The following is a 15,440-nucleotide window of genomic DNA, read 5'->3' as shown; positions in this document are numbered from 1 at the left end:
ACAACATTCAGGCATCTCATTAAACAAACGGTGGGCAAAATGAAGATGCAGAACATAGACAATTTTAATCCTTCGGTTTCATCCATAGACAGTTTCAACAAAGGAAAGCATGCATTTTTTCTGAGTAATCAATATGAAATCACTCTGGGTGGGCAGAGTAAACTTACTAGTGGACACTTTGAGAAAATTGCAGCAAATAAACCGGAATTGAGGCAATATCTTTCTTCTCCATCAAACTTCCAAAAATCGGATGAAATTTCAAAGAGCAAAACGCTAGTAGCTTTTGAAACATTGTTTAGCTACAGTGATTAGAATCCATTAATACTCTCACCAACAAAAGTAAATGTTTTTATTGTTCGGCCAACCAAAGAATCCCGCAGCTTCAACTCAAATCTCAGCAAAATATCCATCTTGTCTTCAAGTACAGAGGCGCCAACAGAGGAAGAATTTACTTGTCAGAAGAAAGATCCTCAGCACTTTATTTCATCCATCGATTCGGCAACAACAAAGCATTCACCATGGAAAACTCAATGGAAGCAAATATATTTGGCTATGAAGTGCTATAAATCCCAGCAGAAAATCGATGGGCTTGGACTTAGAATCGGGCTTGGTCTTCATTAGGCCCAACTGGTTGAACATACCCATATTGAAACAAGGCCTTTGTTTATGGGCATTTCTAAAGTAAATCTAACGGATCACATAAAATTATATTAATTTGTAAAATTATTTTTATGTAATCTTTTTGTGACTATATCACTCCTCATTCTATATTTATTATTGACTACATATTCTAGCCATAGCACATGGTCTCAATTCTATAGGCTTGGACATATGAGATCAAAGGACTTTTATGCTTAACCCAAATTTTAATTTCTAGACTAAGCCCACAGCCCAAACCCTACAAGCCCAAAATCAAATGGGAAAAAGTATTTACCCTCTCATGTACAAAATTCAGCTGCATCCCAGCCCAATAATCAAAACTGTCCTCTCCTAGGCGATGCGCTTGCAGCCTCGCACGGAGTAAAATGAAAGTTTAAGACTATCTTTGGGGTTTAGAAACAATGATTAAAACTATCGGTATGGTGGTGGAGAACTTTTAAACTGATAGGGTCAAAAGTATATATTTTAGTTGAAATATGGGGTATAAGTAATATTATTCATAGTTTCTTTGTAGAACACAGGCGGAGGTAGCGAGGGTTTAAGGAAAAACCTGTCCTGACTTGTTCCTCGATGGGTCTGTGAGAGAACTTAGGAAGATGCCTCGTACGACCACATTAGAATGCCCTGGTTGCCCTCCTCTTCGAGCAGTAACCTTCGACGCGCTTGGTCTCATCAAAGGTTAATAATTTTGTCGTTACACTTCTCTAAACCAATTGAAGTTAGCTTTGTTTTTGGCATTCCTATGCTTATATACATAGATTTATGTATACATAAATACATATGCTTTGAATAATAGTTATCGAAGCCCATGGCAAGCAAGGAGCGGTTCCTAAGGTGGTTGAGAGGTGGGGTGAACCGGACTCCTCGAAATGTGTGGTCGCCGCTTCTATCATTGACCGTAAAATTGATCCGGTACGTGTTGGGTATTACGAATTCTTGAGTTAATTGAATATTGCATTTTAAGCATGTGTATATCGGCAATATGTTTCGGTTTATTTGTTTCTTAAACGTTTTAGTTCCGGTTGTTATATTTTTTTTTAATGGTTAATGATGTTCAAGGAGTTAAATGTAGAATTGGGTTTAAAAAAAAATTGTATAGATTGCGTTTCTGAGCATTTATATTATGGCAGCTGTTTTGATTTTCACTGGGTTCTTTTGCTGTTGAATGTTTCACATTTGAGTTGCTTGTTATAGAGCTAATAGAGTTCAGTTCATTTTAGTAAGTTAACAAATAATATGTGACTTCAGCATTTGCGTTAACTCTGGAAAAGGATCTTACAAATTGCATTTGTAATTGTTCTCGAGTTTTCGGTTTTAAAGCATTGCACACTCCTGCCACTGTATGCGTGAATGCTCTAGCCATTCCCTTGCCTAAATGTGGTGACGATGATTAATAGATGGCTTGCCAAAACAGTGGTGCATAGGTTCCCTTTATTGCTCAAAGTTTTAGCTTGTATGAGGACGATATATACTTTCAAACTACATATGGGTGTGAATTCAGAATGTTTATCAATCAACTTTTAAAAATTTGATTCAGGTTCTTAAATCCTTTACTCTGCCACAGTTCTTCCATCATTCACTCTGAATATTAATGTTGTCAACGGTTCTCTTATGCATTTTCTTTCCCATTGCAGTTATTAGCAGTGGCAAGAAAAACTGGTATGGTGAGTTTCCTTCCAGGACTACGAACATGTGGGACCATATTTTGGTTTTTAGGCTTATTGGAGTGTCCTCTGATTATTTGTGTTCTTTATTTCTACTACAGATTGAAGTTCTAAGCCCGATTAATGGGGATCGTCGTTTCATGGTTTCTAATGTCGACGATGCTGGTCTTCGACCTGAAGAGGATGCTGTTGTTGGTTTGCATTTATTTGCGACACAGAAATCAGATTTGACATCCAGGTACTGCAAAATATTAGGCTTTTGGGGTTTTGTTACCTGGTTCTACCTTATTTTTTTGTATTATTGGTTTCCAGAAGTTGCTTTCTTCATATGTGCCCTAACTTCTGATCTTTGGGAATTCATGATCAACCATTAGGTCTTGCGCTTTGCTTTCTTGTACAACAAAAGGAAACACAAGTATGAGGTCAATTCAAGTTCCTGATTCACCCGAAGGTTCTGCATCTATTGGTTCTTCGAGAACTTGGAGTGTTTGTGCTTCTGGGAATATCTCATGTTCTAAAGTGGATGGTAGTGAAAATTATGCTTTATTTGGTGGGTGAGTGCTCTAGGGCCCGTAACTTTACATTGGAGTATAGAAGCTTGAATAACTACATCTTCATTCAGTACTCAGATATCATAGAGTTTACAAACTTATTGATCTAAAAAATAATGTTTTTCTTGTGACTCATCACAGGAAGGGTGTTGAAGTTAACGTGTGGGATCTTGAAAACTGTGCTAAGATCTGGACTGCTAAATCTGTGAGCCTTTCCATGATCTGTTATTGAAAGAAAGTCGCACATTGATATTTGTTTTAACATGCATTTTCCTCGCATTTATTTCAATTACTTCTACCCTGTGCAGCCTCCTAAGAACAGTCTTGGTATTTTTACCCCAACTTGGTTTACAGCTGCAACATTCCTGAGTAAGGATGACCACCGTAAAATAGTGGCTGGCACCAACAGTCATCAGGTACTCTTTCAAGCAAATTATTCTTTCATGCTGGAGTGGATTACTTGATATTTCAAGCAGAATAGTGTCTGAGCAAATGGATATTGATTCTATTGGGCATTGGGGTTTCACCTGTACTTGATTTTTTTCCAAATGAAAGAATATTAAATGCCTACATATTTATGATCATGAAATATTAAACTAATAAGGGCTGGTAAAACTATTATCTTATGAATAAAACTTTTTGATTACATATAAAAAAATGGCTGGTAAAAAACCACTGATGGTTATACAGTCTATATAGGGAATGGGTCTGGTTGATTCTGTGATATACATTTTTTTACTGCCTGTTACCATTTTCAGAACTTTGAATGTCTTCATATTGTATTCATCCTTGTTGTTCTGTAGAAGTGCAATATCTTGTTGTCTACTCTAGTTGCTCTATCTCAATTGTGATTATCTTGCCACCCAGAAACTTATATTCGTTGTTCTTAACAGGTTCGCCTCTATGATATTTCTGCTCAGCGAAGACCTGTTATCTCGTTTGATTTCAGGGAGACTCCCATCAAAGCAGTAGCCGAAGATTTAAATGGTTATACAGTCTATATAGGGAATGGGTCTGGTGACCTTGCTTCTGTTGACATGCGAACAGGTAAGTACCGTACCATCATGTAGTTGCAATTTATTTACATTCGGAGGATGGATTTAACATTCTCTCAATGCAATCAGTTAGTATAGGTGTCCGTTTAAATAATTGGTTCTCTTGGACTAGAAAAAGCAGTATTTTCTTTACCATCTGCATTTGTATACTTCCTGTGTACTTGTCTTAATAAAATTTTCTTGCCTATATAAAAAATTTCTTTACCATCTGGCTCATGTACGATGCTGCTTATCCTCACCAAATGCTTGCCATATAGTAACAAATATTGTTTCTTAAAACGATCATATTTTATTTAGGGGGGATTTCAGTGTTGTGTGGGTGGGTGTGCATGAAGTGGGTTCATTCATTTGTATTATTAAATTTTTTTTCTCCTCCATGTACACTCAGATGCTGATGTATGAACTCACATGCCCTTATGCTTGCTTATATGTGTGGAAAATGGTATTTAAGTTCTAAATCCAAAACATAAGGCACCCACTTCTTACGGCTAATATGATCATTTTCATTTTGCTTCACTTCAATCTTCTCTTCAACTTACATGTATTCTGTGTTCTTTAAACAACAACATGATAGTTTTATCAACATAGGCAAACATCTAAATGAGTATTGAAGTGCAATGAAAGTAAACTCAAGTCATCTCTAGAATTTTATTATCTCTTGTTTAGATTAATTATGCGCGTCCGATCTACTCACTTTTATATGTATGTTTTTGTCAGTAATGACCCCGCATTGGCCCTTTTCCTGTTTATATGTGAGAGAATTCTTTTTGAACTTTGAAAATGTTAATCGTGTTATGTATAGATTTTTCTGTACTCATAAAAGAAATGTATTGTATTGTCTTCTAACTCTTACATTGGCATTAAAGTATCTGTTGAAATTGATATATTGCTTTTGCTAATTTTATTCTCACATTGGTTACTTTGAGTGATCTTTCCTGTAATTTTATTGATGAAGAAAGTATTTCATTGCAGGGAAATTGTTGGGGTGCTTTTTGGGCAAATGTTCTGGAAGCATCAGATCTATAGCCAGGCACCCGGACTTTCCAGTGATAGCATCATGTGGTGAGGATGCTATATGGTTTTCCTTATGTGTTAATTTACGTAGGAACTCATACTGAAACACATCCATGCAACCCCATTCACGCACAAAAACACAGAGAGATTTTAAAGAGAAGTTTAGTTATCTGGAGAAGCAGGAAAGAAAAATAGGAAATGTTGATCTTAGTTTATACTCAAATGACTAGTTATATCTCCTAATTGGTGACACTTTCTCAAAGTCATTCTTTTTTAATATATTTTAACTGAAAAGGGTGTAAGCAGTTAACACTTCATCATTTTTGCTTTGCTAAACATTGGTTAAATCATGCTTTAGCCTTTTGAAGTTAGAGTACATTTTTTGAGAAACAAGTTTTCTTGGCTACAAAAACTAAGAACTTGACTGATTTGTAGGACTGGACAGTTATGTACGCTTTTGGGATGTAAAGACGAGACAACTTCTTTCTGCGGTATGTATATAATAAAAATTTCCTGACCAGATTTACAACGTTTTGTTATTGGTCCATTGTTTTGGCATGTCTGCACTGTCTGTCCCGAAGGTCAAAACTCTTGATTCTGTTTCGAGGCCAATAACAAATTTCCGTGCTCTGATATAAATGAATCTTAAAACTTGTATTAGAGCTAATGATTGATGTCCTAACCATGTCATCTTTCTTCTTTTCAAGGTATCAGTGAAGCCATTATCTAAGAATTTATCCGTTTCCTTGTGGTTATGAGGCCAATGGGAATGTAGTAGTTTCCTTCTTTTATAGACAGATTCAGTTCATTGCTTCTACCCCACACTTCAATTATATGTTAATTAATATGCTGCCATCATTTCTGTAATTTGGCTCTTGTTGAAGAGCATTCTCCATCTGTGTTTGGAGAATCCAAAGTGAGATGGTCAATCAACATGACGGTGTCCTAAATTCTTGGTTAGTTCAAGGTGGAAGGCTTGGAGCAAAAATGTTCAATGGCTAATATATGCTCACCAATCAAACACTAAGGGCCTGTTTGGGATTGCGTTAGGAGTCTTAAAAAGTGCTTAAGTAGCCTTAAAAGCTCTTTAACAGAAAAATTAAGTTGTTTGGATGTTACATATTAAAATATTTTTTTAATCTCAAATGAGTTAAAAAAATACGTTTGAGGAAAATCATCATTTTGATGCTTTTACTCAAACGTGTTTTTCCGGATAATCCGGAATATAGTTCAAATTTTAAAAAAACTGTCAATGGGCAAAAATACCCATACAACTTTCTGATAATTACAACTTTCAAATTTTTAAGGATATGATCATAATCTTTAAAAAATAAAATGATCGTCATTTCTACATCGGAAGACACTTTTTTAATTTGTTTCGAAATAAATATAACGTGTTTGAAAGTGCTTTAAATTTATGGTTATCAAACAGTAAATAACTTCTTAATAATAGAACTTATTACTTAAGCTATAAGTTATAAGCCCTAAAACTATAAGCTATATTTCCCACCGCAATCCCAAACATGCACTAAGCTTTCTTAAACATTAACTGGCTCTTGGTCCATCAGTCTGATGACAGTCATATGTTCACACTAGGTTTATTGCTGTCTACTTTGCTTTCCACTTTCATGGTTGGAATATGTTACCTCTCTAGGTTAGGTGGACACTTTCACAGAGATTGTGCAGTGATCAGAGTTTGATTTTCATTTGTGGTTATATAAGCCAAAAATATTATGGTGTAGTTTACAGTTGAGTTTCGTTGTTTCAGTCTGGTATCCCTGTAAGTAAACTGCATTTGTTTGCATCTAATCATTTTAATCTTTATTGTTGGGTGTAGGTTTTCCTGAAGCAGCATCTTACCAATGTTGTCTTCGATTCCAATTTTGATGATGAAGGTTAGTTTTCCGATTTTCTTGTTATGGTAGCATTCTTAAAACCATGGCACAGTATTTTATACTGTGTTGCTCTATAATTAAATGATTAGTGGTATTCTGTTGTGTGAAACGTGAAGCGATTGCATTTTCATTTGACGACTAGAACTTATAGTAGTTCTTTTGGTAAAATGATGGGAGATATTTTATTTTCATTTGAGGTCTAGGTGCTACATAGCTAATGTTATTTAACCAGGCTTTCTAAGGATCAGATATGCTTTAAGTTTGATAGTGATATATGATGCCAGTTTCTGAAGTTGCTTGACCCTGATGTTTGTACACCTTTGTCTTATAATTTACATGATGGTCTAAGCCTCCTACTTATACATTTCTTGTTTGTACAAGCAGGAGTTAAACCTTCTGTGGCTGATCCATCTCTAGATGCCGAACAAATTGCAAGTGAGACTGAAATTAGAGATAAGGAAGAAACATTGCCTGTGAAAAGAAAGAAGGCTTTAAAAAAAGATGAAGCGAGCAAGAAGAAAAAGGCAACAAATGAAAATGAAGCAAGCAAGGAGGTATCCATAGAAAACGATGGACTCAATAAGAAGGCATCAAAAGAAAACAAGAGCAGCAAGATGCTAAAATCCAAGAAAAGAAGCAAAAGATCAAAACACGAGGCTCTTAACAATGCATCATGATTCAGACGAATTCCATGCTTGTGTAAAATTGCAGTGACATAGTCGAACTCTGACATGCATTGTGATTAAGGCAGCACAATGAAAGAAACCAAAGGGTGGAGGACAGCTGCTGTGAATCCAAATTTTTGCCAAGAAATACATTAGGGGTATCGTAATTCTTTCGGCTACGAGGCGAAAATACAGCTTAGCGATTAAATCATGCTGAGGAAAGATAATGATGTTAATTTATTTGGTGTGGTGACATGTCCTTAGATTCCAGACTACAATATGCTTTTGGTCGGATCGATAAACATTGAATTCTTTTTGTCAATGTTTTGTTTGATTATTAAGGAAAATGTTTCATCCTTTGCTTACTTTTGTGCTCACCATCACAATTGCCTTTCATGCAAGTCGACTTACCTTTAAGCATCTAAGTGCAGATTAAAAATTTGTTGGTGATGCATTGTGCCCTCCCCACCTTTGGCTGGCTGCTAATGGAGGTTAAAAATACTTATCCAAGCGGAATTTGAATCTTTTGCCAAATCTTACTGGCCTATGATACTTCAAAAGTTAAATGTTCATCATTTATTCCTTCTTGTATGGTAATGGGAATACAAAAAAGGTAACAAAACCACTCCTTTTTGGTACCACAATTACTTGCTAGATAAAATGCTTATTGCTTAACCGTGTGATAGATCGCACAAGTACTTTTGGATCATAACTGTGCTTTCGATCATAGAACCTACAACTATTCTCTTTGAGAAATGGAATACAATGCTTTATTTACCAGAATAAGATGATTCAGCATCACCAATTATGTATTTGGTGCTCAAACTTTTAAGTTAAGCATCAGTTTCCACATCTGATTATGAAAACATCAGAGTACAAATAAAGATAATATGCAAAAGATTCACTTAATAGTGATCTGCTCAATTATGCTTACACTGTCAGAAAGATCAAATGCAAATTGCTTCAAATGAGAAACCGCAAACCACAAGCAAGAGAACAGGTATGAAAAACATGGTGGCAGCAAGTTACTGAGATGCAGCTTTCTCTTTCTTGTCTGACAAGAGCCTATCAAAAAGAAACCACACAAAACAAACTTCATTATTGAACTTATTGAACTGCAAATGTTTGGTTAAAAAACAATGTTTACTATCAAATTGACTTTCTGGTACAAGAAAGTAAAACTTTTTTTTTTTTTTGATCAGTAAAGAAAGTAAAACTAACGAAAGGAACTCTGAATTTGCATATGCATACAAGCATACCATTCGAGCTGTCCCCGGGCCTTGGAACAGTTTATTAAGAATTTGGATAGGCCAGATCAGATGTCTCAGATTCAAAGAAGACTATTCGAACAAATGAAAATAAGCTTTGATGTAATGGTACTTAAATAAAATGATATCAGAAGCTTAAATAAAGAAAAAAATAAAGGTGCCACCGAGATTTCTAATCATTTTTCTTTCTCCACCCCCGCCAAACCCTCCCACCCTTTTCTGGGGCTACATAATGAACTGAAATAGACTTTCTTGAGTTCGGAAATGAATGGTGACTTCAATGGAAGCAGGTCAAGCAGACCCCTTATCTGTTTGAAATTACACTAATAATTTGATTCGATTCACATTTCAGTGCTTCTCATTTACACCGAAAACTTACACGTAACAAGGGGACAGCATCTTTCTTGAACATCTTTAATCGCAATGTAGTTGTTACTTACCCCTGACCCTTTGCCCATCGAGAGAGTTGATAGAGTTGGACGGTCTCATTTGAGGCATGGCATACGAGAAGTAGATAATTGCGGGGCTGTACCATCCACGCAAATCTCATGAACAATGCCGAGTAGACACACATTGCTACAAGCACCCAATTAACAGCGAGATTAGAATCTTGACCTATACATGCCAAGAAAATCCCTAAACTAACTTTTAAACCAGACACATTCAACCTGCTGTCATGTTGCCCGAAATCATCTCCGGGGGTTTCTTCATGTCTGCCAAGCCCTGTTAAATTTGTTTTGATAAGTTAAACCCGGATAAAATCCGCAGGACTGAAATTTAAATGACTAACAAAAGCGTGAAAACTAGACCTCCGCTTCATTTTTTTTTTATAAGTAACTAGACCTCCACTCCATAAGAGCTAGATTATTTATTAACTAGGATATGTCGAACACGAAAACAAAACTCCACATATAAACTTAAAATAACATTACAGACTCGTGAAAGCAGAACATACAGCAGCTACGAATCCCCAATTGGCAACAGGTCCCCAAAAGTGAGTTGTTTTCGGACCAACCGGACTGTTCAAGAATGCCCTGAAAGCAGCCATGTATCACCAATCCTTGCCTGAATAGCCCTGTAACAGTCGACAATAAAAAAAAAAAATCAATAATTCAAAGTTGTTCGAGTACGAGCAAATTTCAGATTCAGTTGACAACCGTGACAATTAAAGAAATTTCGGGGGACTAATAGCTGAAATTTGATCAAACATAAACAGCGAGTAGATAAAATTTGATCAACAAGTGCTGGGACATAGTTATATCAAAGCCCAAATCAGCATGTATGACTTTCGCAAGATAGAAACAAAAATACAATGAAGTTCCTGAGATTCATCTGCTAAGAACGAAAAACCCTAGCCCTAATACCTTAAGAAGATGGAGACGATGAACGATTAGGCAACAGAGAGGTTACGTGAAGTGGGAGTTGGATGATTTTGTAACAAACCCTTAAAATGATTTTATTATTATTATTTTTTAAAGCAGGTAAAAGGATAGCTCAATTTGAGTGAGAACCTCCCAAATATTTTATATTTTTGATATAGAAAAATATTGGGAGCAGCCACTATTTGGAGTAACTACCTTTACACACCTTATTTGATATCATCTAAACTACATATATCTCAAATTCAAAATTACTACCGTTATGAGATAGAGAGAGCGGAGATGAGAGAGAGGGGAGATGAGAGAGAGAGGGGAGATGAGAGAGAGAGCGGAGATGAGAGAGAGAGATAGAGCGGAGATGAGAGAGAGATGATGAGAGAGAGAGCATGAGGGATGAGAAAGAGTCGAGGAGAGAAAGACGATGAGGGATGAGAGAGAGAGTCGAGGAGAGAGAGAGTCGGCGAGAGAGATCTGACGAGAGAGAGAGAGAGTTGATGAGAGAGAGAGAGGGGTACAAGCCGTCTGTGCATTTTACACCAAAAATAAACAAAACAAAACAAATGACCAGAAGCAGCCACGTAGTGTGTGCAATGTGTGCATAACTACAATGGCTGCTCTGTAGCAATACTCGATAAAACACAGACCGAATATGAGAAAGAGTAATGCTAGAGAAAGAGAAACAAGAGATTCTTTTACCTTCTGAGCTTCACCAAGTCAATGTAATTGTCAAATCCTTAAAAAGAATTCCTTACTTGAGGCTAAAATAAAACAAAGAGTATAAAAGCAATCAAATTCTATTCATCACCTAATTAGTCTAAACCGACTGCGGTTAATAATCTAAGGTCCAAATGAAAGTAACAAATTGTAACACCCCAATGGAAGGCCCAAACCAGAAGGGCTATACTTTAAAATGACTAGAATTAATGATATAATTGGAGCTCTATTGGAACTTTATAAGGAGCAATAACTTCTCATTCCCAAGTAATGTGGGATCACATACACCACCTACCTTTATTCATAATATATGAGGTATCACAATCTACCACCCTTAAATTCCCGACGTCCTCGTCGGGCCTGTCCATTGTAGGTGACACGGCTCAAGTCCCACATTTCTAGTTGAGATAGGCTCTGATATCATTTATAACGCCCCAATGGAAGGCTCAAACCACATTGCCTATACTCCAAAAGGACTAGTCTATGATACAATTGGACCCCATTGGAACCTTATAAAGAGCAAGAACTTTTCATTCTTAAGCAATGTGAGATCTCATACACCACTTACCCTTATCCATATCAAATGGAGTATCACAATAAAAAATTTATATGTAATTTATCCCTAAAAATATAGGATCGGGTCGTTATAATCTCCCCTCCTTATAAAAATTTCGTCATCGGAAATTGCTAGACCTCAACAACCAACGTACTTATTCTCTACATTCTTTCGTTGTCTTTATTCTAAATCCTTAATCAATTAGTCGAACCTATTATTCCCCGACTTTTAATCCTTCGATATTTATTCTTAAACCTCGCTAATTCTCCAAAATTGTAAGTCTCGATAATGAATTCGATTATAAGCCTAAAATAATAAGTTCATTAGATGATTATCTTAACTCCATATGAAGTAATTAAATTCTCCACATACAAAAATAAAACTCTCTACATGTAAAAATAATCTCAAATAAATCGTAACCTAAGACTCTCCAAATTCATATCCTAACTCCTATAATTTATTCTGAGATAGAATCGTGCTACCTATAGCACATGAAATATTTTCAATATTCATCATGAATATCACATCCTACTTACCTAATATCCCAATAATAATCAATATTTCTGGTTGAGGTGAGGAGATTAGTTACCTGTGTTCTCATTGATGGGTGCATCGGTGTCATACAACTGTGCCAGGGAGAAAACTCGAGCTGGTGCCATATTCTTCTATCCTTCTCTTGTAGCTTGATTAGTAGCTATGTTCTTCCCAGGACAGTCTCAAAGATGATGTCCTTCCCTCCCACACTTGAACATGTTTCGGTCCCCATCAAACATTTCCCTGCATGCCTCTTACTACACTTTCCACACACGGGGAGCCATCCTAACCGACCCTGTTGTGGGCATTGTCCATTATCCTGAAAAGGCCTCTTATCCCTATGTGATGCTGGTTGGAGTTGTTACTGCTGCTGTCGCTTCCTTTGATTATTGTAGTCGATACTTTCTTGAATGTCTTCTTCAGCAATGGTAGCACGGGTGACCAGTTCCGTGAAACTCCGAATCCTGAGAGTACGTACACGCTCCCTAATCCTGCAATTTAGACCGCACTCAAACTTTTCAGCTTTCTTTTCCTCATCTGGAATTAAGTAACTAGCGAAACAAGAGAATTCCATGAATTTGGTAGCATATTGGTCTACTGTCATTGTTCCCTGGGTAAGATCTGCAAACTGACGGGCCCTAGACTCATGAAGAGTCTGAGGAAATAAACGCTCTAAAAATATCTTCCTAAAACACTACCATGTGATAGGGACTCCATCTCTTAGTTCCATCTGCAAGAGTGCTCATGTTGACTTCCACCACTTGTTTGCCGCATTTGTTAAGTTGAAAGCAGCATAAGTCACCTTTTGATCATCTGTGCAATAAAGTGCTTCGAAGATCTGCTCCAATCGTTCAATCCAGCTCTCTGCATCCATAGCATTTGATCTGTCGTCGAAAGTAGGTGGGTGCTGGCGGGAGAACTGTTCTAATGTACATCCTATTTGTGGGGTTCTACCTACCACCATATCACCATTGACTATCCTATGAAAGAAAAGTGTCGCTGCAGTACCGAGTACTTTTGAATTATCATCTTGTACGGTATTGTTCTCAGAGTGGGATACGCGTGGTCTTCTTCCACGAGGTGCCATTCTAACATGCATGTTTTAACAATGTCATTCAAAATGCATTCAACTACTAAAAGAAAAATTTATAACATACTTACTGTAGAGCAGAACCAGCCTTGGGGAGACCTTGGCCTAGACATTTATTCCCTTCATTTTCTATTTTCCAAAACTTCTCTATTTTTTTAAGAATTTCTTTGCAAAAGTTTTCTTCTCTTTATTTTGAAAAGTCTACAGAATCTTTCAACTTGACTCTGATATCATTTGTAACGCCTCAATGGAAGGCCCAAACCACAAAGTCTATACTCCAAAATAACTAGTCAATGATATAATTAGAGCTCCATTGGAACCTTATAAAGAGCAAGAACTTTTTCTTCCCAAACAATATGAGATCTCATATACCACCTACTCTTATTCATAGTATATGGGGTATTACAAAAACAAAGATAAAAAATTTAAAATTGATTTAGGGTTTAGGAAAAAAACAAAGGGCCCAATACAAATGTTGGGTTCAATACACTGCAGCGGTGCAGCCCAGCCTACCCAAAAAGGCCAAAATAGAGTCAAAATGTTGTTTTGACTAAGTTTTTGTCACACAACGCCACACTCAATGTAAAACAGTGTCCTTTTTTAGGTTAAAACAACGTCGTTTTACGTGATTTTGACTTAAGACATCCCCTAACCTTCAGGCAGTTCATCACTTTAGTCTTCACTCCCTCTCTAACCCTAGCCGCACGAAGCCACAACCCAAGCTGCAAGAACCTCGGCCTCAGCCTCAGCTCATGGTCGTCGTTCACCCAAGTAAGCCCATCTCTCTTCTCTCAAGTCCCTGTAGTATCTTATCGTTACTTGCTGCACAATCTAGTTTGTTTGAGAATCTCAATTTAGGAATGAGGCCATAAAGGATTTGATGGCATTATGTATAATATATATATATATATATATATATATATATATGTATGGAGGTTTTGATTTCTTGACCACCCAAAATGGTACTCATGTTTATGATTTTCCAGTACTGATATATCATGTAAGTCCAAAAATATTTTGCTTACTAATCTTGTCATATTTTTTTCAGACACAACTTGGAAGTTGGAATGGCACTTGGAACATTTAGTTTATTTTGGTTCATATGTTGGGAACATTTGTTGTTGTTGGGAACATTTAATTTGATTGGCACTTAGAAAATGTTTATTGTAGTAGTTAGAACGAAAGATTATTATGATGGATAATGTGCGTGGATGTTTATTGTAGTGATTTTTTATAGTCTTTGTTATGTTTTGTTCTGGGATAATGTTGGAGCAGATGCTTAATAAGACTTGTAGTGGAGCAGTCAACAAATCCTGTAACAACGAGACTTTCTTTTTAATTTTTTTCTAATTTTTCGAAGCATGTTAGCATATTAGTATGTTTAATTTAGTTTTTTTTTATAGTAAAAGTGAATTATTTAGTTTAGATCGTAATTTTGAAAAAATTAAAATTTGAAAGCCCACACAAAAATTATTTTTAAAAAGTAGTTCAAATATGAAGTTAAAAAAAGTAAAAAAGTAAAAAAGTCCAAAATCCGACTCTGCTGCGACAAAGACTTGGATGCACATCTCGGAGTCGGAGTTGGTATGTGGTCGGTGCTCATTCCTAATATCAAGGTTGTCATGGACAATACTCAAGTTCACTAGTTCTCCTCTTCCCTCCTTCTCTGATGGTACCACCTATTGCTCAGTTTCAACCTCATCTTCTTCATGTAACACTTCCTCTAGTAAATAAAATTTATGATTTTGGCATTTATACTCAGGGTCTACTTAGCAATATTATAGTAGTAACAACCATTTCCCCCTCATATTCCTCATCTATTTTTGGTTAATCCTTTAGACAAGTAGTGTGGTTTTTGGTAGGCTAGGGCTCTTCAATACCCTCGGGTCAGGTGAGTACGTAGGGTGTGACAGGTTTATGGTACTTCTTGGATAGGTTCAAGTACATTTTCCTCTGGAATTTTAGGCACATTTTATAAGCTGCTGTCAAGGTTGAAAGGTTGAACATTATAACTGAAGGCCTTATTTCATTTCGTAACCCACTAAGAAAATAGATTCAAGAAGTTGTATGGTTGGAGGAAAATAGATGCAGGAGAGAGTGTCCAAATAAATAACTCTTCAATTATTTATTAGATTCAAGAAACAGTACTGTTCAAATCTCTTCAAAATGGAAATCAGCATAACTTCTTATATCTCCAAAAGAATCAACATGATGATCATTGTAGTACCAGGGAACCTGAATATTAAGACAGGGTGTTGCTGAAGAGAAGTAGAGAACCAATAAAGCATAACTTAATAGTTATAACCAAGAATCATGAGCACGTACAGATCTCACGAGGCATCCAGCTTGCATTGCAATATTTGCTCTTGTACGTGCTATTAGTATATATTGGACT

General features: G+C 36.4%; 2 protein-coding genes across 2 annotated transcripts; one reads left to right on the top strand and one right to left on the bottom strand.

Moving 5' to 3' along the window:
- The first annotated feature begins 1,172 nt into the window (after positions 1-1,172).
- LOC108992626 (WD repeat-containing protein DDB_G0290555) lies at positions 1,173-7,869 on the top strand. Its single transcript, XM_018967247.2, has 12 exons — positions 1,173-1,338; positions 1,457-1,572; positions 2,295-2,324; positions 2,426-2,562; positions 2,699-2,878; positions 3,017-3,080; positions 3,184-3,291; positions 3,769-3,922; positions 4,903-4,992; positions 5,380-5,435; positions 6,782-6,839; positions 7,224-7,869. The coding sequence occupies exons 1-12, from the start codon at positions 1,257-1,259 to the stop codon at positions 7,514-7,516; spliced, it is 1,368 nt and encodes a 455-aa protein (XP_018822792.1). The 5' UTR covers positions 1,173-1,256; the 3' UTR covers positions 7,517-7,869.
- A 382-nt stretch (positions 7,870-8,251) lies between these two features.
- LOC118347624 (mitochondrial pyruvate carrier 1-like) lies at positions 8,252-10,329 on the bottom strand. The gene is made up of 5 exons (XM_035687284.1): positions 10,137-10,329; positions 9,728-9,847; positions 9,441-9,495; positions 9,213-9,348; positions 8,252-8,569 (listed from the first exon to the last, which is right to left on the bottom strand). Exons 2-5 carry the CDS (start codon positions 9,818-9,820, stop codon positions 8,530-8,532), a joined length of 324 nt encoding a protein of 107 aa, XP_035543177.1. The 5' UTR covers positions 9,821-9,847; positions 10,137-10,329; the 3' UTR covers positions 8,252-8,529.
- Positions 10,330-15,440: the final 5,111 nt, after the last annotated feature.

This window comes from Juglans regia, chromosome 2 (assembly GCF_001411555.2).
Source record: "Juglans regia cultivar Chandler chromosome 2, Walnut 2.0, whole genome shotgun sequence".
Lineage (NCBI taxonomy): Eukaryota > Viridiplantae > Streptophyta > Magnoliopsida > Fagales > Juglandaceae > Juglans > Juglans regia.
This window is presented reverse-complemented; position numbering and strand designations above follow the sequence as displayed.

Coding starts and splice junctions, on each gene's coding strand:
- LOC118347624 (XM_035687284.1), bottom strand. CDS start 9,820: ATGGCTGCTTTCAGGGCATTCTTGAACAGTCCGGTTGGTCCGAAAACA. Junction 9,496..9,727: donor ATTGGGGATTCGTAGCTGCT/GTATGTTCTGCT, acceptor CAAATTTAACAG/GGCTTGGCAGACATGAAGAA. Junction 9,349..9,440: donor TTCGGGCAACATGACAGCAG/GTTGAATGTGTC, acceptor GGGTGCTTGTAG/CAATGTGTGTCTACTCGGCA.
- LOC108992626 (XM_018967247.2), top strand. CDS start 1,257: ATGCCTCGTACGACCACATTAGAATGCCCTGGTTGCCCTCCTCTTCGA. Junction 1,573..2,294: donor TTGACCGTAAAATTGATCCG/GTACGTGTTGGG, acceptor TTCCCATTGCAG/TTATTAGCAGTGGCAAGAAA. Junction 6,840..7,223: donor TTCCAATTTTGATGATGAAG/GTTAGTTTTCCG, acceptor TTGTACAAGCAG/GAGTTAAACCTTCTGTGGCT.